The sequence below is a fragment of the Sceloporus undulatus genome, chromosome 2 (assembly GCF_019175285.1).
Source record: "Sceloporus undulatus isolate JIND9_A2432 ecotype Alabama chromosome 2, SceUnd_v1.1, whole genome shotgun sequence".
NCBI lineage: Eukaryota > Metazoa > Chordata > Lepidosauria > Squamata > Phrynosomatidae > Sceloporus > Sceloporus undulatus.
The window spans coordinates 97,547,110-97,573,249 of NC_056523.1; the positions used below are offsets into that span (position 1 = coordinate 97,547,110).

Here is a 26,140-nt window from a genome sequence, read left to right on the forward strand (position 1 = left end):
AAATGTTAAAGATCAGATAAATAGATTTAAAAGTGCTCTTTTTGTAAGCACAATTCCTACACCTCCAAAGTAAATATCAATCATCAATAATCTTAAATGCAACTCACAGAACAAAATAGGTTCTCTGTATAAAACTACAATATGAACTACTAGTTCAACTAGGTTAATTACAGAATAGTGAGTTTTATGGGAACAGTATGGGTGAATTAGCTCAAATTGTGTGGTGTAGTGGTTTGAGCATTGGACTGTGACTCCAAAGAGCAGGGTTCGAATCCCCATTTGGCCATGGAACTTCACTGGGTAACCTTGGGCAAGTCACTTTCTCTCAGCCTCAGACGATGGCAATGGCAAACCCGCTCTGCAGAAACTTGCCAAGAAAACCTCATGATAGATTTGCCTTAAACTCACCATAAGTCAGAAATTACTTGACGGCACACAACAACAACAACAACATAAAAATAATTGAAAGAGAATTGATCATACCTGCAATGCCCCCAGCCATCCATACAGAAAAGGGACTAGGAGAAAGACATCCCTCTGGAGTGATCCATCCACAAAGAAATGTGTAAGGGATGAAGTAGAGGCAATATCCAGGAACATCACGGAGAATCATTGCAGATGAACCTCGATATAGTCCTGTTAAACCCTCCTGTCGGAGGATTGCACCAACACAGTGAACTGGACCTCTGTAGGCAGTCTGTACTGAAAATCCAGTTGTCCTGTGCTTCAAGTCTAGGTTGGCTGCAGAACCAAATTAAAACAGTCTTAAAATCAGATTCCAAGAAACCCTCAAAATTTTACATTCTATTTATGATTGCTTACCGTTCCTCTCTCATATGTATCACCTAATTCTGACTGATTAAGAGCTCCATGTAAACGCTTCTGAGTGTGCAATTATTTTTTTATTTATTTTTATTTATTTAGGTATTTATACCCTGCCCTTCAGCCCTAATGACTCTCAGGGCGGCTTACAATTATTATTTTTAATCAGACAGTTCTCTGCCCTCAGGCTTACAATCTAAAAGACATGAAACAAAAGGAGAAGGGAATGGTGGAGGGAAAGGGGGTTAGGTCCAGTGGTTCTTCTCTCCCTCTGAGGCCTGGACCAAGGCAGATGGATTGGAGGGAGGGCTCTTCCTTCTTCCAGGCTAGCCCTGATGGAGCTGGACCTGCCTGGTGAACTCCATCTCAGGCCGGCAGATGGCAGTTATGGAGGGTGGAGACTCCTTCCTTCAGGCTAGTCCTGATAAAGCTGGACCTGCCTGGTGAACTCCCTCTTTTGTTGTTGTGGTGTAACTTCATGTTGTTTCTGACTTATGGTGACCATAAGGCAAACCTACCATGGGGTTTTCTTAGCAAGATTTGTTCAGAGAAAGTTTGCCATTGCCTTCCCCTGAAGCTGAGTGTGTATGACTTGCCCAAGTTCACCCAGTGGATTTCATGGCCAAGCTGGAAATCAAATCCTTGTCTTCAGAGTAATAGTCCAGCACTCAAAACACTATGTCACCATGGCTCTACCTGCTGTACCCACCTTAGTATGGACGAGACCTTCTCAACAGTCTCACATGACCCTACAGGAAGAGCCGGGAAAGACGCCTGTGCTGGCATGTCCAGGGCAGACCTAGAAGCCTCTGGTGTGGACCCAGCAGTCATTAGAGTTGAGGGAAAGGGGACTGGCCTGCCTTGTGGTGGTTTTGGGAAAATCTTTCAACCTAAAAGATTTCACTAGGACAGGTGCTGAAGGCTTCATTTTGGTTTTTTGTTCAATTGACTACAATTTATAAGGTTTTTGTATATCCATGCTGAAAAGCAAAGCAAAAACTATAGCTCTGGTAAAGTTATTCCTGGTCAAAACCTGGTGTATGCTTGGGAAACTGTGGAAGGGTAGACGGAAACAATAACACCCCCCCCCCCGAATACCTTGGGGGCAGTGGCCACTGTCCATTTGCTCCTGCATGAAAGAAAGAAAGAAAATACTTTTTTTTTGCTCCCAAATGCCCTCTAGTCTAGGGGGGGACAAGGGGGCCATTTTCAAGAGGTGCATTTTTGGCTTTCCTGATTAATTTTAGGCCTAGGAAAGGCCTTTTTGAAACAATAGGGAGTCACTTCCCATTCATTTCCTTTTTTGAAAAAGGTCTATTTTGGGCCTAAATTGGCCCAAGGTGGGCCCAAAATATTGTGGAAATGTCTCCTTGCCTCTAAACAGCATTTTGGGCCAAATAAATAAAATAACAAAATAAAAAAGTTGTCCCTGGGTGCACATGAAATCCATTGGCCACACTTTGCCCATCCAGAGCATTTGAAAAACTACTCCCTGCAGCTGCTGCTTGTTGTCTATGGAGAGCTTAGAGAGAAAATGTAGTAGTTTTTAACAGAGCTGGCTTCATCCATACTAAGGTGGGGCACAGCAGGTAGACTCAGTGTGGCATAGTGATTTAAGTGTTGGACTATGATTCTGGAGACCAGGGTTCAATTTGTCTTCATCCACTGAATCTGAGACTAGACCCAAAGCTTTGGGAGCAACCTGATTCATTTCAGCTGCTTTGGGGAAGCTCTGCTTTTCTCAAGAAATCCTAATCATTGCAAAGCAGCCCACTTTGATCTTGTCAAATATGGATCTACACACCCTTAATAATATGGCCGCCAGTTTGTGTGTCATATGTGTGTGACTGACTGATTGATTTAATTCTCTGCTGTTGAGTCACTTGAAAGTAAAAAGGTGAAGTATTTTCCCAGTTACATATGATAGACAAGCTCTCATAATATTTTTTCTGTTTCCTCCCATAAGACGTGAGAGTCAGGTTTCTGATCAGGTGTTTAATCTGAAAAGAATTTGCATGCTCACATGGCAAAGTGTTTAGAATAATATTTTCTATCTATTTTTGTCTGTCCATGACTAATTAGATTCCAAATAGGTAACACAATTCATTCTGATTGTGGGACTATACCATTCAATAAAATGCTTTGCAGGTGTTCTAGTTTGTTTTGTGGAGCTGTCTTGGCATTATGTTCTATCATATAGCCTGTTCTCTTACTCATACTCCAGTAATCCTATAAACTGCAGTTTTGCAAAAAAGAAAAAAAAAGCTACTCCTTGCTTTTCAGACTGTGAACAAGCATGTAATAATTTTGTTCAATTTTGGTTTTGCTTTCCCTTCACTATGCAAACAGAACAGACTTCAAAGAACAACTTTTGAAATATCATGTGAAATTTTTTACTATTTCTGTCTTTGCCTCACATCACTGTGTAGAATTCAGTCCTATCCTTGCTTTTTATCCTTACTTTTTATAGACTGTCATTTGTTTATACTCTCCAATCTGCCTGTACATGAACCTGTGTTGTGTTTTAAATTGGAATTTTGTAATTGTGCTGGCCAAATGGCCGTAATAAAGTTATTTAGTACTTCAAATGTAACCTGGGACTTCATTAAGTAAATCATCTTGGCTTAATAAGTAATGAATGAGTTTACCCACACCCCACCCCATCCTGCCAATCATTCAGCCCCTACTTTTCTCTTCACATGACCCTTATCTGAATAGATGGGATTGTAATCCCCTGGAGTCATACTTTGTTGCATAATTCACACAAAACTAGACCTACAAGGTAGGCATTTTATGACACTGTCACCTGATAACCTGTAAATAATGTTCCTGCGTTTCAGCTAGCTGTCATGTTCTCTCTCTGTGTGTTACAAATCCAAATGGACAAGAATTGTCACCACAAATCTGCTGCATGTTGCCATGAAGGTACTATTTTGTCCTAGATAATAAATAATATGTTAGGACAAAAATGCCTTATGCTTTGAAGTTTTTGTGTGTGTGTGTGTGTGTGTGTGTGTGTGTGTGTGTAAAAACATGATTCAAAAAAGCTAGCATGAATAAATGGAAGAGAAACAAGCCTGCTCCTGACCAAAGAAAATGGAAAACTACTGTAAACTGAACTGGCACATAATAATTATGATAAGCAATATCCAGAAGTGTATTGTTTATAAGATAGTGAAGTGTCCTGTTTATGAAAACAAAAATATGCAGCCAGTTGTTTTGTAGTTGGATGAGATGAAATTAGGCTGCACAACTTATGCCAACTATTCGTAGATCAAGGATGGGGAGCAATGGTGGGATCAGGCTATGCCTGGTCAGGACCCTACATAGGTTCCTCAGAAAGTGGCTTCCTGAGGACAGTCTGCTTTTCTTGCATTCAGATTGGTTTCTTCACATGAAGAATCATTTGGTGGTAGTTATCAGGTTAGCTCTCATGTATTTGGGGCTCCCGGCAGCAGAGTATTGGGGGGAGGATTCATTCAGGATAGCCAGAAATCCCTGGTGACAGGGGTCAGTGGTCTCCCCTGTCATCCCTGTGTTTTGGCACCAGGCCAGGCTGGGGCTTGTCGATCAACAGTCAGGTTTATTCGCACCTGGATCCAGATCCATGCTTTTAGTCAACCCTGTCTTCAGCTGTAAATGATAAAGTTGTGGCCTTTTTTATTCCACATTGTTGTCCTCTGTTGTCTTTCTTGCCTTGTGACATCAGCTTTGTATCAGCAATTATTTAGATCCAAATTTCACTCTGGTATCAAGCCTGGTTATGGCTTTGGGTGCCTTGGAAAATGACCTGCGCTGGGAACTTGATTCGGGAGTGTGTCTCTGTTGGTTTTGCTGGACCTCTTGGAAGCTTTTAGTGCCACCAACTACAATATCCTTCTGGGTGACTACTCTGGGATGGAACTCTGAGGGAATATTTTACTTCTTGGAGTGGAACTCCCAAAATATCATACTGGGGGACTCCTATTTGATCCCTTGGCTATTGGCCTGTGGACCCTTAGGGCTCAGTTCTGTTCTCCATGCTATTAAACATATACATAAATCCACTGGGAGAGGTTGTTTGGGATTTTGGGGTTCAGTGCCATCAGTGTGTGGATGATACCCAACTCTATTACTCCTTTCTATCACAATCCAAGGAGGCTTTTTCAATCCTAAACTGGTGCATGTTATCAGTAATGGACTAGATGGAGTAATGGAGTGCAAACAAATTAAAATTCAATACAAACAAAACAGAGGTGCCCCTGGTGAGTTGAAAGAGAGATCAAGGAATAGGGATTCACCCTGTGCTGGATTGGATTACACTTGCCTAAAGACACATGTCTACAGCTTGGATGTGCTCCTGAATTCAACTCCAAACTTGGAACCTTAGATTTCAATGGTGGCCAGAAGTGCATTTGCACAGTTAAGGTTAGTGTACCAGCTGTTTTATTTTCTTGAGATATCAGATCTGGCCACAGTGGCACATGGCTTGGTTACATCCTGTTTGGATCATTGTGACATGCTCCACATGGGGCTGCCTCTCAACAGCATTTGGAAACTTCAGCTGGTCCAAAGTGCTGCAGCCAGATTGCTAAATGAGGCTAGCTACAGAGAGTGCACAATTCCCTTGCTGCAACAACTCCACTGGCTGCTGGTTCATTTTCAGGAACAATTCAAAGTGCTGTTTTTGATCCTACAGCTCAGGTACAAGTTATTTGAAGGACCATATTTTTCTTTACAAACCTTCCTGTGTTTTGTAATTTGCTGGGCCAGGGGGAGGCCCATCTCTCTTTCCCACCATCTTCACAGGTACATCTGGTGGCAACACAGGAGAAGGCCTTCTCAGTGACTGCCCCAGGCTCTGAAACTCTATTCCCAGAGAATTAGACTGGTACCCTTTCTTTCTGCAAAGAGGTGATGAAGACCTCTCTGTTTCAATAGGCCTTTCAGAACTATTTCTTTAGACAGGACTGGTCTTGTACAGTGTGCTGGATTTTCTAGTCATTATTTTTTATTGTGCTGTTATTTTTTATGGTTTATGTTTTTAAATTGTTTTTTATATAGTTTAAATACTTTTTAGCTGTTAAATTTTGTGATTTTTTTGTTTTTCATTCTGTTGTAAGCCACCTTCAGTCCCAAACTAGGAAAAAAGGCAGGATATAAATATAGCAGGAGCAACAGAAGCAGTTAGGATTTCCTGGGAGAGACTTCACTGGAGACTAAATCTATGGCTGTGCAACTCAACAGTAAGCATGTTTCCAACCTGTGCAGATTTTGCTGTGTTCTGAATAGGGTGGTTGGAGAAGGGCTGTTTCACTCCACATTACTCTTTAGCAGCTGTTCTACAGCCCTACAGTGCCTTCTTGGTATGTTGGGGGCATGTAGCATGTAACCGCCACGTCCCCAAGATGCCCAAAAGTTCACACATGTGTGGGCAGCCAGGCAGTTGGAAACTGGCTTCTGGGCAGCTTCAGAGCATGTAGCATCAAAACGCCTTGCTCAGAAGCTGCCTGGATAGTGGTGCAAAGGAGTGGTCTGTTTCACCCTGATCTTTGCCGCTCCTTTTTTTCCCCGACTTCAAGGTGGATTGGGGCAGTGGCATATGTTTACCACAGCCAAAATCGGTCTTTGTGCCTTTCTGTTTCTCCCCTGTGTTTGTCTGCTTTTATAAATTAGCTCAACATTTTTTAATGCTTGGAAACATGACTGTGTTGTAGCATGATACAAATAACCATGTGGAATCCAGTGAGCATCAAAGATAGAAAATGACCTCAATGGACATTCTTGTAAGGGGAGTGCAAAAGCAAGTGGGAAGCTATAAAGGCTGTCCCCACTGAAAAGAACTGTGATTTTGTGTGATTTTTTTTCTTTGAAAAATCATATTCCTACCCATAAAATGACAATTATTCATGAGCTCCATCATTTTTGTTTGTGAAAATATTGGAAAGCTGCTCAAACATAAATACTGCATTCATTCTAGACCCTCTCAAGTCCATCTGTGATGATATGAAAATTTATGTCTCTGGAAAGTCTCGAAGCTATGGAACCTCAAAACGTGAAAGTATTTTCTAAGTATCACATAATTATGAATATTGGCAGTGCCATATAAATCTATCAAAATCAGTAGTTGCCATAGATTTTTAAGTTCAGCACTTTACCATAATTAAGTATTCAAAGAGAGCTATCCTCCACACCATATTTCTACCAAGATGAAACTAATTTTTCTTCCGATTATAATTGACAGCAAGGTTAACTACAGTACTTAGAGTTTAACTTTAACTATATATAGATGTTAAGTGTTCAAAGAAAGAAGAGTGAATACCAAGACTTTCAAGGATACAAGGAAGCACAGTAATTGACACACAAGCTATTTTCAGCAAAACAAACTAGCACACACAAAAAACAAACAAACCTAACCCAAAACAAGGCACTACAGTAAGAATTCTGTTAGTGGAAAATTTCATTGTACTTGTTGGCAAATACCGGATACGTACTTTAGCTGTTAATAGGCCAACAAAAATTTATAGATGGGTGCCTCTACAGTCTACATTGTGGAAATAGTGCAGTTTGACACCATTTTAACAGCCATGGCTTCATCCTATGGAATCCTGAGATTTGTAGTTTTGTGAGGAACCAGCACTCTTTGGCAGATAAGACTAAAGAACTTGTAAAACAACAAATTCCAGGATTGCATAGTATGGAGCACTTAAACTGGTGGCAAACTGCATCATTTCTACAATGTAAATGCACCTGATATCTACCATCTGTGTTGGTTGATCACACTTTTATATAATTGTCTTCAGAAACAAGAAACATTCAAAGGCAGAAAAAAGTACAAATCAAAAGCATAGACGTGAATTGTACCTATGAAGGCTTATGCTGAAATAAACTGGTTAGTCTTAAAGGTGCCACAAGACTATTTTTCTTCCTCTTCTTACACTGAAATGGATGGACAGTTACCTTTTTAAAAAGAATTGTAGAATCTTACCTGCAAGAAATGTTTGCGTCTGCATCTGTAGTCTTATCTTTACCAGGTCAACTGGACCACCAATTCCTACTGAAAAAGCTCCTGCTGCCATGCTTGCTAAAGCCAAGTCTATGAGCGCTGGTGGATGATTAGGATTTGCATAACGATGTTGATTAATGAGCCTTTGGGTATTGCTGAAGACACCAAATACCACTGAATTGTAGACAGCAATGCTAACTAGTGGGAAAGACATTCCCTTGAAGAATCCAGCAACCTGTGGATGAAATAGAATAGAATATTAATTAAAATCTATTAGGTTATCTCTTTTTTAAAAAAGTACCAGAATCACACCATAACAAGGACAAAACAACTGTGACTATTTTTTCTCCATACTTTTACCTTATCTTTTCAGATAAATTTATTTTCAATACAATACAATACATTTTGAGAGCCAGTGTGGCTTAATGGTTTGTGTGTTGGACTGTGACTCTGGAGATTAGGGTTCAATTCCCCACTCAGCCATGGAAACTCACTTGGTGACTTTGGATGAATCACACACTTTCAGCCCTAGAAAATCCCACAATAGTGTTGCCAAAAGTCAGAAACAATTTAAAGGCACACAATAACAACATCACATTTCTTTCACATATTTGTTAAAACACATTTTCTGTTGGCTTTTGAATGTTAGCTGGATGGGGAAATGTTTTATCTCCATAAAGTTCTAGTAATTTTTAAATTATCAAAATAGAAGAAAAGCAATGATTGGGACTGAGGGTACACAGATTATTTAAAACCAGGGAATTGATTCAACTAAAAAAAAAAACTCTATTGGTGAAAGTTAAATAGTTCTTGCAGGTGCACCTTATTAGGAAAAGGATGCACTTCAGAAAATGATATCATAATGAGATTTTAAAAGTTTGTATGTTTAATATAAATGATTGCCCTATAATGATCTTTTGTTTTTGAACAAGAGAGCTGCAAGTTTAAATCAAGGGAGATGATTTTTAAGAAAGGCAAATATCTTAACTGGTTTGCTTATATACAACATAATGACAGATTTAATCAATACAAGAGAAATGCAGCCATAGAGGTTAGAGAAAATGAGTTTTATTTAGAGCTGCATAAAGATGGTGAGTTTTTTTTTTTTAAAAAAAGTGTATAAATGGCTTCTGAAATTAGAGACAGAAGATGAGTCTGTCAAATGCAGGGTAAAATTCAATTAAATTTCAAAAAGAATAAACCAAAAAAAAAAAAGTGAATTGTAGCATTATACACAAGTAGCATTTTGCTATGGAAACCCACAGGGGTGATCTTGGGCAATTCACACTCTCTCAGCCTCAGAAGATTGCAATGGTAAACCTGTTCTGAAGATACCTGTCAAGAAAACCCAATAATAAGTTCTCCTCAGGATCACCATAGGTCAGAGATCCTGCCCCCAGAGGGCACAAATCCCACCCAGGAAGTTCCATTTCTCTCTCCCCAGAAGTCCAGCCCTTGGCACTAGTAACACCTAGTTAGGGCACTCGGTCCCAAAATGGTTTGCCATCACTGGTTTAATGTGTTCCTTGGATTTAGGAAAGCCAGGATCGAATGCACAGGACAAAAGAAGTGTCTTTTGGCTGCTCTGGAAGCATGACATTCAGAAGATGCTCGCCCTCAAAGTGGCTGAAAGCCACTCTGGCGCTGTGATCCGGTCCTTTGGACCAGATCAAAAAGGAGTAGAAACAATCTGCTCCTGGTGGCTCCATCTTGGGACTGTGGCAGTGGCCCACTTTGGAATCAGGCCATGAAGTCACCATGGTTCCTGCACAATCACGGCCAGAGCATCTGGAGGCCACTTATATGGGGCCATCTACTTCGCCTCCCAGTTTTACCTTTTTTGTAGAATTTCTGCTAGGTTAGTGAATGACCAGAATACCATGAAGAGATAAATCTTGATTAGGAAAGTAAATATTTTTGTATTTCATTCACCCATTTCATTTTGAGAAATTTCACAAGTATTCCTCCTAGAGGAATAAATAAAAAGTCTTGCTAAAAGTCTGAAAAGGCTAAAATAAAAGAAAAGGGTTGTTGTTCATTTAATTTGTATCAAGAGTGTTAAGACATCCTTTCTCATCAAGTTTGATAACCCTGAAAATTTGCAACATATACTTTTATTCTGGAAGAAAAATATAAGCACCCATAAAGGAAACAGGCAGAATGAAGTATTGGCTGGTTAGATTAGTATATGGCTTTGTAGATGATTCAAATAAGATTGTTCTTTTAATCAGAAGTATATTTTCCAGAATGCAATAAATATGTTGTACTGATGCACAAACCTTTTCCAAAATCATCTCATCTGATGCTGTATTGTGGTGTATACAACTTGGATATCACTGTTTTGAAGTATAGATCAGTATGTAGAGATATCTTGTAGCACCTTTGAGACTAACTAAAGAAAGAAGTTGGCAGCCTGAGCTTTTGTAGACTTAAGTCTACTTCCTCAGATGAATTTGGAACTAATTGGTTTAAGCCCTGAGGAAGTAGACTTACGTCTACGAAAGCTCATGCTGCCAACTTCTTTCTTTAGTTAGTGTCAAAGGTGCTACAAGATCTGTCTACATACTGATTCTACAGACTAACATGGCTATATCTTTGAAATATAAATGTTCACTCCCTGACCTTACAGAAATTTTATTAGTTCAAAGAAAGTCCATATCCAAATTAAAACTGCTTAATGGTTATGGCAAAGCTAAGCAAGCTAGTTAAACAGTTTAGATCTTTCTTTTTCGTCTTTCTTTGACATGCTTCAGTCAGAAAAAGCTACTTACCGATTCATTTTTGTATACAGTGAGTACACAGTTAAAAGTGGTGCCATAGCCTTGACCAGCTTGTAAACGAGTCTGGAGAAAAACATATTTATGAAATGTAATTGAAATTGTATGTTTCCAATTGAACAAGAGCTCATCTCATGTTTCACAAACAAAGCACACTTTTATTTTACTATAATTCTTGCTTTGTTCTTTAAAAAAAAAGTTTACAAGGCAACTGGGCAAAGGAATATTGTGCATTCTTTTCTGTTTGCATTGCCAGAGTCAGATTTGAACCACACTGTGATCTCTAAACCAGCACCATCGACATGTTTTGCACGTAGAAAATAGGAGAATTATGTAGGATGATGGGTTAGACCAGTAGCTGCTAATCTCTTTGGAATGATTTGTTATTGATAGCCCCCAAAATTTACTAGCCACTTTTCTTCACAATCCTATGGCCTAAATTCAAAAGTGGTCCTAACAAGATTATTAAATCTCACTGAGACCAATGGATGTACAGTGCTGTTTTTAGGATTTATACATAGTCTTTAAATGAATTTTAACTTTCTAAATGGTTAAATTGCTTTTAACATAACCTTTTCATTTTTTTTACTTTTATTAATGGCTGTGTATATTCTTTAATTTGTATTATTTTAAAATATGTTAGCCACCCTGAGTCCCATTATTGGGAGAAAGATCGGGTATAAATGAAATAAATAATAAAATAAATAGCATTCTTGGAAGGCCCATCATGGTACTATCTCTCTGTGGTGATGAGATTATGTGCTCCTGTGGGGCAAGAGGCTACTGGCAGAATCTTCCATGTTAGACAGGCTTTTGCTCAGGAGCCAGACTAAATATGCCAAAGAACTACAGGGTGGCAGCAGTAGTGCTCAGAGGTGAAAGGAAAATCCGAAGCTGAACAACACATTGGATGTAAGAAGCATGAATCAGAAGCTAGACATAGTAAAACAAGAAATGGAACATGTAGACATTGTAATACTTGGGATAAGCAAGTTAAAGTGGACAGGAATTGAGTCAGATAATTACACTGTGTTTTACTCAGGAAATGAAAACCTAAGAAGAAAGGGGATGGCATTAATTGTGAGGAGACAAGTAGCAAGAGCAGTCAAAAGTTATAATGCAAACTCTGAACAAATAATAATACTCCAACTACAGAGTCGGAAGAAGAAGAAATTGAAAGATTCTGTGCTGGAGTCTGGGAGAAAATTGACCACACACCAAAACAGAACGTGTTGTTAATCATAGGCGACTGGAATGAAAGAGTAGAAACCAATCAAAGATTGTTGGAAAATTTAGCCTAGGATCAAGAAGTGAAGCAGGAGAACAACTGATTGAATTTGGTGAGGCCAACAGTTTGTTCATCGCAAACAAATTCTTCAAGCAACCAAAGAGGCAACTGTATACATGGACATCAGCTGATGCCCCATACAGAAATCAGATAGACTACATAATTGGAAGCAGAAGATGGAGATGCTCTAGTCTCTCTGTAAAAACAAGAGTGGGAGCAGATTGTGGTACAGACTATGGTGCTTTCTGCACCGCCATTTGGGACGTCCGGAGGACGTCCCATTTTAAAAAAAGGGGCGTCTCTTTTAGACGCCCCTGGGCCTAGTACGGACTTCGTCCGTACAAGATGGCGCCGCCCTTCTACATGGCCGGCGCCATCTTTGCGTATCGGACGCTGAGCGTCCGTACGCGTCGCATCGCTTGTGACGTAGCGAGTGCGCCCCTGGCGCCTCGCTACGTCGCAAACGCGACGGAAAAATGCGGGTTACAAACGGCCCTCAAGGGGCCGTTTTCCCGCCGCCGCCATTCGCTGCGTAGGGAAGCCCCAGCTGCCAGACCGCGAGGCTTCCCCGCGCAGCAAAAAAGGAGTGTCGAAATGCCGCTCCTTTTTGGAACACGGAAGTGGCGTCGCGAGGGGTGGAGTGCGTCCTCGCGATGTCACTTCCGCCGCGACACGTCTGGATGCACAGCGTCCAATACGTCAACATGGCGGCACCCATGTGGATGGGCACCGCAAAAAAGTACGCTCTCCGCGCGTACTGGGAGGAAGGGCTGTCAGGAAGGTAAGAACCTTCCTAACCCTAGTATGCGGCGAGCGCGTACTTTATGGCGGTTTGTAACCCGCCAAAGAAGCTCCATTTTGGAGCTTCTTTTTCAGTCCGCAGGGGAGCCGCGCCGTGTGGAGGCTCCGGCTTCCCCATGGACTAGCCGGCGGTGGCGGCAGACCGCCGCAAAGCGGCGGTCTGTACCCCGCCTATGAATTACTAATATCAAAAATTAGAGTAAAGCTAAAGAAATAACTAAACCAACGCTTGTGCCAAAATATAACCTGAAGAACACCCCTGTAGAATTTAAGGCTGTGATTTGCACTCTTAAGCCTAAGTGAGCAGGAGCGAGAAGAATTCGAGAATGCAAAGAGACACTAAAGCCAAAAAGGAAGGGAAGCCTCAATGGATGACAGGCAAACTCTTCAAACAGTTAAAGATAGATGCGAAGCAGAAGTAAAAGGGAACAGAAATAGGTTGGGCACCCTGAATGTAATTGATTTAAAGCAAGAGTGGAGATAGTCTATGACCAGAAGAAGGAAGGGAAAGTTTAGGGGGCTATGAGGGTCAGCAATGAACATTCTGCTGGAGTGTTGCCCACAGCAGGTCCTCCTCTGTGTCCACCTTTGACTCCAGCTTTCATATAACCACTCAGAACCTGTACAAACTGGCCTTAAAGGCCGCCCTGGGAGCAGAGTTGGAATGCACACCCGACTCCACCCCCGGGCAACGTGATGCCACTTGTGCTCCACATGGTGCGTGGCGTCATGACACTCCTCTGACACTGCATCCACATGATGCAGTGCTGAAGGAGCACCATCAAGCTTCCGCGGCTATCATGCTTTTTACGCCCTTCAAAGGCCAAATCGGGAAAGTAGCATGCGGTTGCCACAGCCCTGATCCAGCAAAAATGGAGGTGGCTGTAGGCCAGTCCTCAGGAAATAACTTTGTGAGTTGTTGTATGTTAGGATAAGGTATCCTGTAGTTTTTCAGGATGAATCATACAGATTCTAAGTATAGCAAATTGACAGAAGGTCTAGAAGGAATTTAAATGCAACTACTATCTTGAGACATATGCCAGAAAGAAAAAGAGTGGAGATGACACCTGTTTCACTGTTCAGTTCTAAAGGTTATTATCTGCTTCATCTGCTATCAGGTTTGTTATTTTAAGATGCATTGAAAGTTACAGTGCAGGGGTGGAATAAGTATCTATGCCAAGTGTTATGTGAAAGCCTATAGTTAAACATCCACAGATGTAAACCATAAGAGCCATCTAGTTTAGCTGCATTAAAATCAAGAGCATGCTTACAACACCTTTCAAATTCCTCTTGTTCACTGACTATCATATTACTTTTTCACTCACTGAAACCAACACTGGCAAATCTCTTACTGGGCTCAAAGTTTACAAAATGTCTGAAGTACACAATTTGAGCATGGTCTACATGCTTTACTTGTTGTACTGGAACAGGATTCACTGACAATATACTCAGCTATTCAGAGCTGTTCTCCATTCTTATTATTGCTCAGGATGCGCCTTTACTAAGTTCATCAGTAAATACTGAATAACTGTATGACTACACTTGTTAATTCACTATTTAAGACCTTTCCCACTTCCCCCTACTGATTTGGACATGTAACAAAGCTGCCTGGTTGCTATTCCCCAGCTGCCTCCAAATCCAAGGGCATAGAAAGTGCCAGCTTGACAGTTGTCTTTTAAGTACTGAAAGATGTGTCGCTAGTTTCTTGGCAGTGCTCAGGGAAATGTAGAAAACGTAGCAAAAATGTTCCCAGAAGATCTATTGTTGGCTTATAGCACGCATCACCAGCAGGGACAGTAAAACCATCCATTTGCCAGAACTAGGAGGCACATATTCCTTCAGTAGTTCCAGAGAAATTCACGGACAGCACAGCAAATTGTAAATACACAAATGCGATTAGCACGCTGGCACAGTTAGTACAGGAAGAAGGTGCATTCAAGCAAAAACTGTATTTCGGTGCTTTTTAACTTTAAGATCACTAAGCATCCACAGCCACATTCCAGTTCATGGGAACGCAGCAAGTGCAGTACTGGATCACTCTCCTGCCATATCCTGCCTCCGACAAGAGGCAACTTCTTAAGCACTATAGAAGCTACAGTGTGAAAAATAGAGGCCTCTTTCACAGAGCACAAATACTAGTTTGATACCTCTTTGATCATATGCTTCAATGAATCTTGGGATTTGTAGTCTAGTGAGGTACTAGAAGTCTCAGGCGGAGAATTCCAAATACAAAGCTATAGAACCCAGGACTCCACAAGATGGAATCCTGACAGTCTAAGTGGCATCAAAGTGCTATATCTTGTATAGGGAGAAAGGGCCCTTAGATTATTAGGTTCTTTGTTACATCTCAGGCATGATTCTCACTTTGACATTATGGGACTTTTTCTAAATCTGTAGCTAGATTCACTCCTTCCTTATGGATTGGAAACAGTTCAACCTATACTTAGATCACACTGGAAGCAATGGGAAACGCTGGTTCTCATAATTAAATTAATGTTACTAATTTTAATGGGACTAAAGGTGCCATTCCATCCCCCATGCTGTTTAACATTTACATGAAGCCGCTGGGAGAGATCATCTGGAGACATGGGGCGCGGTGTTATCAGCATGCTGATGACACCCAAATTTATTTCTCTGTGTCTCTGACGGTTGCAGTGACTAAGAGTGGCATCTCTCCTTTGGATGCCTGCCTTGGGTCGGTAATGGACTGGATGAGGGAAAACAAACTCAAGTTGATTCCAGAGAAAACGGAGGTACTGTACTTGAAATAGGTACCCCAAGTGCAGGGACGGAATTTTGTCAACCAGCCCTGGACGGGATCACACTTCCCTTAAAGGACAAAGTTCGCAATTTGGGAGTACTCCTGGACCCATCTTTACAGTTATCATTCCATGTGGATATGATGGCCAGGAGTGCATGGTACCAACTTCAGTTGATACGCCAACTGCATCCCTACCTGGACCAAAAGGACCTTGAAGCAGTGGTACACACACAAGTAATCTCTCGTTTAGATTTCTGTAATGTGCTCTACATGGGGCTACCTATGTACCAAGTTCAAAGCTTCAAATGGTGCAAAATGTGGCAGCCAGATTGGTCACTGGGACATCTAGATTAGACCACATAACATCAGTATTAAAATCTCTTCACTGGCTATTGATTAGCTTCCTGGCGCAGTACAAAGTGTTGGTTGTTACCTGTAAAGTCCTATATGGCTTGGGCCCGAGTTACTTGAGGGAACACCTCTCCCTACACAATCCACCCCGCACTCTCAGAACAACTGGGAAGAACTGATTAAAATATGTAAACACCAGGTTAACAACAACTTCCCACTGGGCATTTACTGCCATAGCTCCTAAATTATGGAATGGCTTGCCAGAGGAGATCCATCTCATTACCACCTTAGATGCCTTTAAGAAGGCACTTAAGATGCATCTCTTCCGGCAAGCCTATCCACCCAATCTGCTATAAGAGAGTTGGAAATACCCCATCTCTGTTTGTAAAGATATGTATTTTAAATGATTTAGTCTATGTGTTGTATGGATAGCGGTTTTACTGTTTTATTGAGTGTATTTTATATGAAATTGTAGTTTTTATCTTGTAATGTTGTTTCTGTTGTTGTAATCCCGCCTCAATCTGCAGGGAGAGGTGGTAAATATAAATAAAATTATTATTATTATCATTAACCTAGCAAAGCTGATGGAGGGCAGTGTAGTATTCTGGTCCCAAAGCTGCCCTGAATTCTTCCCATTACCTGGCCAGTCCAGAGTGACACCAGGCAGCAGTCTACACACATCCTGCTGTGCGATCTGGCATGACCATCACTTATGCAGCCCTCCCTTTGAGGTAAAAAACGAGGCTCCCAGAATTGATCACATGTCTTGTTGTGACTTCAGATGGAGTGACTAGTACCAGCAGGAATTTGACCCTGCAGGTCATGATGAGAGGTGGGTGGGCAATCATAGAATTATAGAATCATAGAGTTAGAGGAAACCACAAGGGCCATCCAGTCTAACCCCTTGCCATGCAGAAACTCACAATCATAGCACCCCCAACAGATGGCCATCCAGCCTCTGTTTAAAACCTCCAAAGAAGAAGACTCCACAACTCTCCAAGGGAGTGTGCTCCACTGTCAAACAACTCTTACTGTCAGGAAGTTTGTCCTAATGCTGAGGTGGAATCTCTTTTCCTGTAGCTTGCATCCATTGTTCTGGGTCCTAGTCTCTGAAGCAGCAGAAAACAAGCTTGCTCCACCCTCAGTATGACACCCCTTCAAATACCTAAACATGGCTGTCATATCACCTCTTAACTGTCTCTTCTCCAGGCTAAATATGCACAGCTCCCTAAGTCTCTCTTCATAAGGTATGGTTTCCAGACCCTTCACCATTTTAGTCGCTCCTATTTGGACATAAGATTTAAATGGCCAGTGCAGACATGTCCTAACATACATTTTATCTGACTCAAGACAACATATACATAAATTTCTCAAGTGGTCTCCATCTAGATCTGCTTGATTTCATCAAGGTTGTTACCTCATGAACTGGAATGTCACTGTGGATGCTTAGTGTATCAGATGTAGTCTCAAGCTTACAATGATGGCAAGCTTAGGAAAGCTTAAAGAGATATGGATCTGATCAGTGCTGATATGGAATATCACCTGAAAACCTTATCATAAGTAATATAAGTAATATAAAGTTATAATAAATTATAACAATAAGTTATAAATGATAACAAGTAAGAAGTAGTATACTATTTTCTCTTTACACCACTAGTATACTATAATGGTAGTATACTAGATACTATACTAATTGTTCTTTAGACCCAGTGTGGTGTAGTGGTTTGTGTGTTGAACTATGACTTTGAAGTACAGAGTTCAGATCACCCTTGGGCATGGAAACCCCCTGCAAGTCATACTCTCTCAGCCTCAGAGGAAGAGTAATGGTGCAAACCCCCTCTGAACAAATTTTGCCATGAAAACCCCATGATAGGTTTGCCTTAGGGTCTCTATAAGTTGGAAATTACTTGAAGGCACACAACAGCAGTTGTTCTTTACACCAGATACTAATACTAATTTCTGTTTACAGCAGGTCTCTCTTTTGTCATTTATTATTTTAGAAAACACCTATTGCATGTAGAATTTTTTTAAAAAGTAAATGACAAAGTAGGTACTCACCGTAGGTAGCAAAATAGATTGGACTATGCAAAGTCAAATGACGTCACACAATTGCTGTTTTCACAACCATTGGGAAGTATCAGAGGATGGACTACAATAGCTACAAAAACGTTTCCTACAATGTATTTTTAAACACAGATTAATTTCTTGAATAACTGTGCATTATATTACTCTTGGTTCCACCAGACATGAATGTAAAATGCCTGTATATCTCACTACAAAAAGCCTAATGACCTGCTGTAGAAGCTAATTGTGTCATTTATATTTGTATGTATTAAACCAAAAACCTTATATATAACACCAGTTATTTACCTTTACTGTATCCAGAGGATGTCCCACAATTACAGCTGCAGCTCCTGAAGATTTAAGTAAATTAATTACATTAAAGAAAGCAAATGAAATACTTTGTTCTCGAGTCCCTGGAACTGTGCCATCTCAGCTGACTACAACTCTCACTGGCAGTACTGGGAAAATAGAGGAAAGCCCCCTGCCTTTACATTCTGGGGACTGTAGGATAAAGGAAGAGTTCATAATCAATTCACACTGAGCTCTTGTGAATATTTTTTGAGTGATCTTACAAAAATAATAAATAATGGGCCTGTACAGACAGGCCAAAATAAAGCTGTTTCGGGCCTCTTTGGAGGTATGCTGTTTACATGATACATGCATCGTAAGAGGCCAGAAGCTGCATGGCTTTGGCGTGGCATCCGGCGTCTTAGGATGCATGCATCATTTAAATAGAATTCCTCCAAAGTGACCCAAAGCAGCTTTATTTTGGCTTGCCTGTATGGGCCCAATGTTAGTTAAGTGGTTACTGAGAGATATGTATCTTGCACCTATGTTGTTTTCAAATATGTACAAACTTAGTCTTAGCATTTCTTTCTTCCAAAAGAATCAATAATACCAAGCTCCTGTGTATGTTTTATCTCAGATTTCTTCTCAAACACAATATCCTCATGTGAAATTAACCACGAATGGTGACAAAAGTAGAGTCCATTCATGCCCACTAATTTCCATATTAAATCACTTTTGCCATTCCTGTAAAGACTCATACTGTGAGATTTGGGGATACAAGTAATCAGAAGGTTGTCAGTTGTCAGTCCTTCTTAGCAATAATTTAGAGTGAAGGAATCTTTCTATTTTGTTTTTCTTAATTTTTCTAATCTTAAATTTATGAACAAGTGTAAAAAAAAGGTCTTTTAAAAATGTTGGCTCCTTTTTCATGTTTCTCCTCCTTCCTGTATAGCTTGGAAGAAAAGTAAATTGATTCAGTGTGATTCAGTTAGCAACACTGACTGAATTCCATTGGAGTGCTGGAAAAGATATGAAGGCACACAACAACAAGAAGACTCAATCAAGGAAGCCACAACCATGAGTATGTAGGACTGGAGCAGAGTTGTTGATGACAGGGTGCCACACAACAACAGCCACAACAACATGGTAAGATTAAAATTTGAAGCATGGCCTTCCCTTATTTCTTACACAAAGGCAAAATAGTTAGGACTTGTAAATACACGTTACAAAAACTATATAGAATTTAACAGCATTTCATGGAAGAGAAGGCTATATTAAAATAGAGTTCCATGGAAACATCCATCACTATAATGTATTTCAATAATAATAATAATAATAATAATAATAATAATAATAATAATAATAATAATAATAATAATAATGACATCTCAACCTTCTCCCAAGACTGGGACACTCGGGGCAGCTTATAACATTAAAAAACAGTACAATTAAAAACATACAAAAATAGTACATTAAAACAGAATTAAATTACTGAATTAATTAAAACAATTTACATGTTAAAATATCAAATAGTTTAAAAAGATAAAATATTTAAAACATATTAAAACAATATAACACTCCAGCCCATTTTTAAAAAGCTTTCTGTTTTGAATGCCTGTCTGAAGAGGAAGTTCTTTGCCTCTTGGCAGAAGGCCATCAAGGAAGAGGCCATTCTGGCCTCCCTGGGCAGGGAGTTCCACAGTCTAGGGCAGGGGTAGGCAACCTACAGCCCGCAGGCCAGATGCGGCCCGGCAAGGCCTTGGGACCGGCCCCAGCCCGATCCTGCCGCCGATTGCCGCCGGAGCCTTTGGCCTCTCATGTGAGGGCGTGGGGCCTTTAGCCTATCAGGAGGAGGTGGGCAAGGGGGGGCAAGCGGTGGGCAAGGGGGGAAATTGTCTGTAGAAGCCTCAGAAACATGCATTTATATTAACATTTTTTTAAAAATCAGCAATTTTTTTTGCATGTCCTCCATTTTTATAAAAAGTATCCTCCATTTGAAAATTGTGTCCTACATTTGTCCTGGTTTATTTATTTATTTATTTATTAAATTATTTAATTATTCATTTTTTGGCTTTGGCCCCCCCCCCTTGTCTTATGGACAACCACCCCGCCCCCGGCTCAAAAAGTTTGCCTACCCCCGGTCTAGGGGCAGCCATAGAAAAGGCCTTTTCTTGTGTTGCCACCAACCATGCTTGTAATGGTGATGGGACAGAGAGAAGGGCCTTGCCTGAGGATCTCAGAGCCCGGGCAGTTCATATAGGAGATACAGGGGCTGTACAGACTGGCACTTTGTACGTGCACTAGGGTTCAATTAGGTTCAGTTAGGGCTGAACGCTCAAAGTGCTTGTTGTGCCACCCGGCCACCATTATGGCATGCACCCTTCCGAACAGTGCATGCCATTATGTCCATGCAGCACAGCACCCAAACGACGCTATACACAAGGGGTGTCATCATGGTGCATGAGCATGCCTATGGTGCCCCTGCTGGGATGCAAAAAGAACCCACACAGAAGCGGGTTCTTTTTGCTCCCTCCAGAGGCTGTGGTGTGTGGTTGCCGTGCCCCACATTCTGCCAAATACCCTGAACTTGAGCCATATGGGGCTTTATAAGTCATCACCAGCACTTTGAATTGTGCTTGGGGAAAAACTGGCAGCCAGTGGAGCTGTTTCAACAGGGGCATTGCGTGATCTTTATAACCTGCCTCCATTAGCAGCCTGGCTGCAGCTCTTTGGACCAGCTGAAGTTTCCGAATACTCTTCAAAAGCAGTCCCACATAGAGCATGTTACAGTAGTCAAAACAGGATATAACCAAGGCATGTACCACTGAGGCCAAGTCCAGCGTCTCAAGGAACGGGCGTCTTCTGACTGACCCAGAGCACCTCTGTCTTGTCTGGATTAAGTTTCAACTTGTTTGCCCTCATCCAATTCATTACTGATGACAGATAGTGGTTTATGATTGGGGTGGAAAAGAGTAATAGAGTTGAGTGTCATCAGCATATTGATGGCACCACACCCCAAAACTCCATATGACCTCCCCCATTGGCATCATGTGTATGTTAAATAGCTTAGGGGACAACACAGAACCCTGAGGGACCCCATAGGCCAATGGCCAGGGGGTCAAGCAGGAGCCCCCTAGCACCACCTTCTGAGCTCACCCCCATGCAGCTCTTTGATATTATTTCTTTTTATTAAAAAAAGTCCTTGAATTTGTTGTAATAGTCACAATTTCATCTTATCTCTTACAACAACTATTTCAAAGGTGAACCATTTATATTCTGATCATTCTGAATTAGATCTGGTACCAAATTAGTTTTTTCACCACAGAGGTAGAAAAATGTATAAATATGGTATGAGTGATTCCTATGTGGAATTAGGACATGGCCCTGCTTTACAAATTGTCTGCAGATTGTCTACTTGAGCCTTCAGTGGCCATTTATAAGAAAGCCTAAATATAGGCCTCAATAGCCAGCCTCATAGACCAAAACATCATCTCATAACACATGAGAGGCATACTTAGTAAGCTTTTTCATAAAATGCATGAAAATTTCTGAAAAATGTGCTGAAACAGCTTGTAAACACTGAGCCCAGCCATCACTGTATAATGTTTTATGATTCTTATATTATCCACTTTGATATGCCATATATATGCAAGCATTCACTATTTACTCGTGAAGTTTTGCTAACCAATTATAGCAAACTAGATTTGGGGAACTGGTAGGAGCTCTGCAAAAAGTATTGCATAGATAGAAAAGTGTTTCATGGGCAGAAATCTTTTATTTGTGTAAGAATTCCTTCCATTCTTGGAAGGGCAGATTTTGTATACAAAGGGATCTTGATCCAGTGTTATGGAGTCATTAGAGTGTTAAACTGGTACTTGGAAAATCCAGGTTCTAGTCACCACTGAGACATAAAAGTATGCTTTGGATGACCTTTAACTAAACTCCCTCCCTCCCTCCCTCCCTCCCTCCCTCCCTCCCTCTGTATGTCTCAGACTGTGCTATTTTACAGGGTTATTATGAGGATAACATAGGGAGGAGGATTACCCTGTTTACTGCCTTGACCGCACTGGAGAAATGGTGGGGAAGAAATAACTAGTGGATAAGGAAATAAGTAATAAACTCCTGCTGAAAGCAGAGAAACTATTTTTCACTGATTCCTTCTTTTCTCTATAAACCACCCAGTATCACCTCCAGAGGATTCCTCAGATTTCCAGTGCTGATTTTCAGAGGGTGTGTAAAGCAGCAAGTAGGATAGAGGCAAATGTTTCTCCCCACTTTCTATTTGTAGGAAGTGAGAGCACCCTTTTCTATGACTGAAACTGACAAGATGAACTGTTTGAACATACACAAGGGTCAGGAAGTAAAATCAATGGAAAGCACTGGCAGTGGTCCATAGTTCATAAAAGGAGTGTCTGGATACTGCATTTTGACTGGCCAGTGTAATGTAATGTCCCAGCTGTCTAAACATCTGTGGCTGTCTCCACAATGAAAATGACTTAGGACTTTCTTTAAAACAAAAACTGAATCACAATATGAAAATATAGGGTAAATTGTAGAATAATCTGAGCAATCTTCATTCAGAGTTAACATGTTTCCCCTCCTGAACCAACTGTTCCTTGGGGTACAATAACTTTGACATCCATAGGGCTGAATATTCATAGCAGGCAGATCTAATTTTATACAGTTGCAATTAATTTTGCAGCTGAATACACTTGCAATTTATACAGATGCTTAATTTTGAAGAAACTTTCTCCCTATTACACACCCAACATTGACACATGGTTGTAAAATATATAGGATGTTTTGTGTGGCATTAGTTAAGATCATTCAACTACTATTCAGCTCAATATGTATCCTTTTTATAATACTCCTCTGATTTCTCTGCAGACTATCCCACAAGGGTCACTTACCTCCTACCCATCCAGCTACAAAATCATCCAACTGAAGGCTGCCCATATTATTGGTATTGTTATTTCAAAGCAGTTCTTTATTCTTGGGCAGTTATTGCAGATCACATTCAGCTCTTTCAGCACCAAGCAAGAAACAGATGAGAATCTGAATGTCTCTTTCACTCTGTTTTTTTCCACATCCCACAGTGTCCCAGAGTGGCAGCAGAGAAATAGTTTGTTTCTTTGACAACTTTCAAAAGCCTCAAACCTGAAACAGCTCTTACACCCTCTCTCTCTCTGTCTCAAAAGTGCCTTCAAAACTCATCATGACATCATGCTCACAGAGCTTAAAGAAACAGTGCAACAAGGACCCAAGTGTACTGACATACTCCTGGTTTGTTACTAATTAATACAAATAGCTAATTTATTCTGTTTAGATAACTGCCTCTATCTCGCGCTTCCTCTCTCTCTGGAGAAAGGGAGATAGGTCTAGATTATTACAGTGTTGTGTGTCTATGTGTGTTTTGTCTGCAACTAAAAAGTAAAAAAATGGATATATAGAAATATTTGTCCAGACAGAATGGAAACATCCTATATATGGGGTGGGGTTGGGGGGAGATAAAAAAAGATTTATGGAGCAGTGGTCTCAGTTCTTCAGAAGATTTATTCTTTGGATGAAGATTACTAAACAATGAGAAAATGTGAGAGTCCTTGATTTTAAAAGACCTTGGCAGGGTATTGCTTATGTATGCTCAAGAAACTGATTGTCTGGATCAACCCATAGAAAAGAGAGGAGCAACAAATTGGATCCAAATTAAGATAACTGAATTTCATTTCCACTGAAATCTATGTTATTGGCATGGTACAGATGTGCCAAATACGCCCTGCTGGCGGCATACTAGGTCCCTAACCCTAGTACAGTGCAGTGCCCTAACAATGGTGGCACCTCATGTATACGGGCACCATCATTGTTACGTATAGCGTCTGCACGTCGCACAGCACTTGTGACGTCAATGGAGCATTCAGGTGTCACAAAGGTGGCGCAAAAAGAACCCGCTTTTTGCGGGTTCTTTTTTCTCCACAGGGAAGCTGCACGGTTTGGTGGCTGCGGCTTCCCTGTGGAGGGAAAAGGTGTTGGCAAGCCTCCCTCCCATAGTCACAGCTAGCTTTTAACAATAATTGTTATTATGTGCCTTCTAGTTGTTTCCAACTTATGGCAACCCTCCCACTGAAATCTATGTTATTGTCACAGTTATTTTTTAACAATCATTGTTTGTTGTTATGTGTCTTCTAGTTGTTTCCAACTTATGGCAACCCTAAGGCGAACCTGTTACAGAGTTTTCTAGGCAAGGCATTCTTAAAGAGGCTTTGCCATTATCATCTCCTGAGGCTGAGAGCATGTGATTTGCCCAAGGTCACCCAGTAGTTTCATGGGTAAATGGGAAATCAAACCCTGGTCGCCAAAAGCATAGTCCAACACTAAAACCACTATGTCCACACTGATATACAAGTCTTAACTGTACAAAAACCAACTACACCATGTTGGCTTTCTCACATTGATTTTAATGGGAAAGTTCAATTTGGCTTAGTGTGGACTAAACTCATTAACGGGGCGGGTTATAGACCGCCCATTTGGGGGGGTCTGGACCCGCCCCTTTTCCCAGAGTATCGGGGCTTTCAGCGGCTACACCGGCAGCCGCTGAGGCCCCGATCCGCCGCTTCAGGCTGCGGGGAAGCGGCAAAACGCCGCTTCTCCACAGCCTGAAAAGGGTGTCCTTGGGGCTTCAAGCCCAAGGACACCCGCGGCAGCAGGGAGGGAGAGGAAAGGGGCCGCTTGGCCCCTTTCTCCCTTGCTTCGCTGGGTGCAGCCGTCTGGAGGCTGTGCCCAGCGAAGCAAAGTGGCGCCACGGACCGGAGGAGCTCCGAACGGAGCTCCTTCCTGGTCCGCGGAAAGGGCGCCCTAGGCGCCTGCCGCGGATTGAGGACGTCATGTCTGCGCCGCCCCGTCTAGAGGCGGCGCAGACGTGACGTCCTCACGGCAGCAGCCATGTGAAGGGCCGCCGCCGTTTAGTGCGTGACGGGCACGCACTAGGGTTAGGGCGGCGCAGAAGCACACCCTTTTATAACCCTAGTGCGTGCTCGTCATGGCACTAAAATGCCGGTATGTAACCGGCCTTTAATGCATTGGATAAGCATTGTATTCACATAAATTCCTTAATGTTCAGTTATAATAAGTCTCAGTTTAATTGTAAAGCAATAAAGAAGTGTCTTGTTGTTTTTATACAGATTGAATAGATAGTTATATAAATAATGTCAGATTTTGATTATTCAAGTTGGTAATTATGTACAGTGTGCCTCGGGTTACGAAATTAATTCGTTCCGCGGCCTGCTTTGTAACCCGAAAAAGCCTTCGTAAGCCGAATTGCCATAGCGCTAATGGGGAAAAGCCGCGTTTCGTGCGAAAAGCCGAAAAAAGCACCAAAATTTCTTCGTATCCCGAAAAAACATTCGTAACCGGAACAATGATTTCCTATGGGATTTTTTCGTATCCCGAAAATTTCGTAACCTGGGTATTTCGTCCCGAGGTACCACTGTACATAACTATTCATTTTGTGCCTCTCCCTTTTAACAGTGGAGTTAAATACAAATGTTTTCAGTACAAACCCTTTTGCATAACTTGTCTTTCTTCTGACATTGTTTTTCTTTCTCCTTTTTGTTGCAACAGCTTAATACGTGCATTTCCAGAAGAGTGTTAATTGTGGGGAAGTCAATTGCATGAGATCTAGGGGGCATTCTTTGCTCCAGCATCCCTCTGGGCTGTACTGATCATCCCAAATGACATGTGTTTCCATTTTCACTTTTCAGTTGAAAAAGAAACATTTTCTGACTTCTGTTTTGGTTGTGGGCTTAGAGGTTGTGGTGAGAGGAGCCCAAACATAATTATTTTCAGTGGTTTTATATTGGTTTGGTCATTTGTAGTTGATTTTCACCTTCAACATTAATTTTTTTGGAGGGACCTGGGGGTTTTGGTGCTGTCTTTGGGCTCTTTGAGGCCAAAAATGGCTATGCTTAGCCCAACCCTTGCTTTAAGTAACTGACAACACTAGAACAACT

At 41.2% G+C, this 26,140-nt stretch overlaps 1 protein-coding gene across 2 annotated transcripts in view; it reads right to left on the bottom strand.

Moving 5' to 3' along the window:
- Positions 1 to 23,382, bottom strand: part of SLC25A48 (solute carrier family 25 member 48) — a 40,984-nt gene extending 17,602 nt beyond the window's left edge. Inside the window, exons 1-5 of one of the 2 annotated variants that reach the window (XM_042453221.1) lie at positions 23,048 to 23,382; positions 18,156 to 18,199; positions 10,579 to 10,650; positions 7,790 to 8,042; positions 484 to 741 (exon numbers count right to left, since the gene is read on the bottom strand). In XM_042453221.1, the coding sequence (XP_042309155.1) occupies positions 484 to 741; positions 7,790 to 8,042; positions 10,579 to 10,650; positions 18,156 to 18,199; positions 23,048 to 23,093 (673 nt within the window). In that variant the 5' untranslated portion in view covers positions 23,094 to 23,382. The remainder of the gene's footprint in view (positions 1 to 483; positions 742 to 7,789; positions 8,043 to 10,578; positions 10,651 to 18,155; positions 18,200 to 23,047) is intronic. The other variant, XM_042453220.1, reaches the window with a different exon arrangement.
- Between the last annotated feature and the right edge of the window lie 2,758 nt (positions 23,383 to 26,140).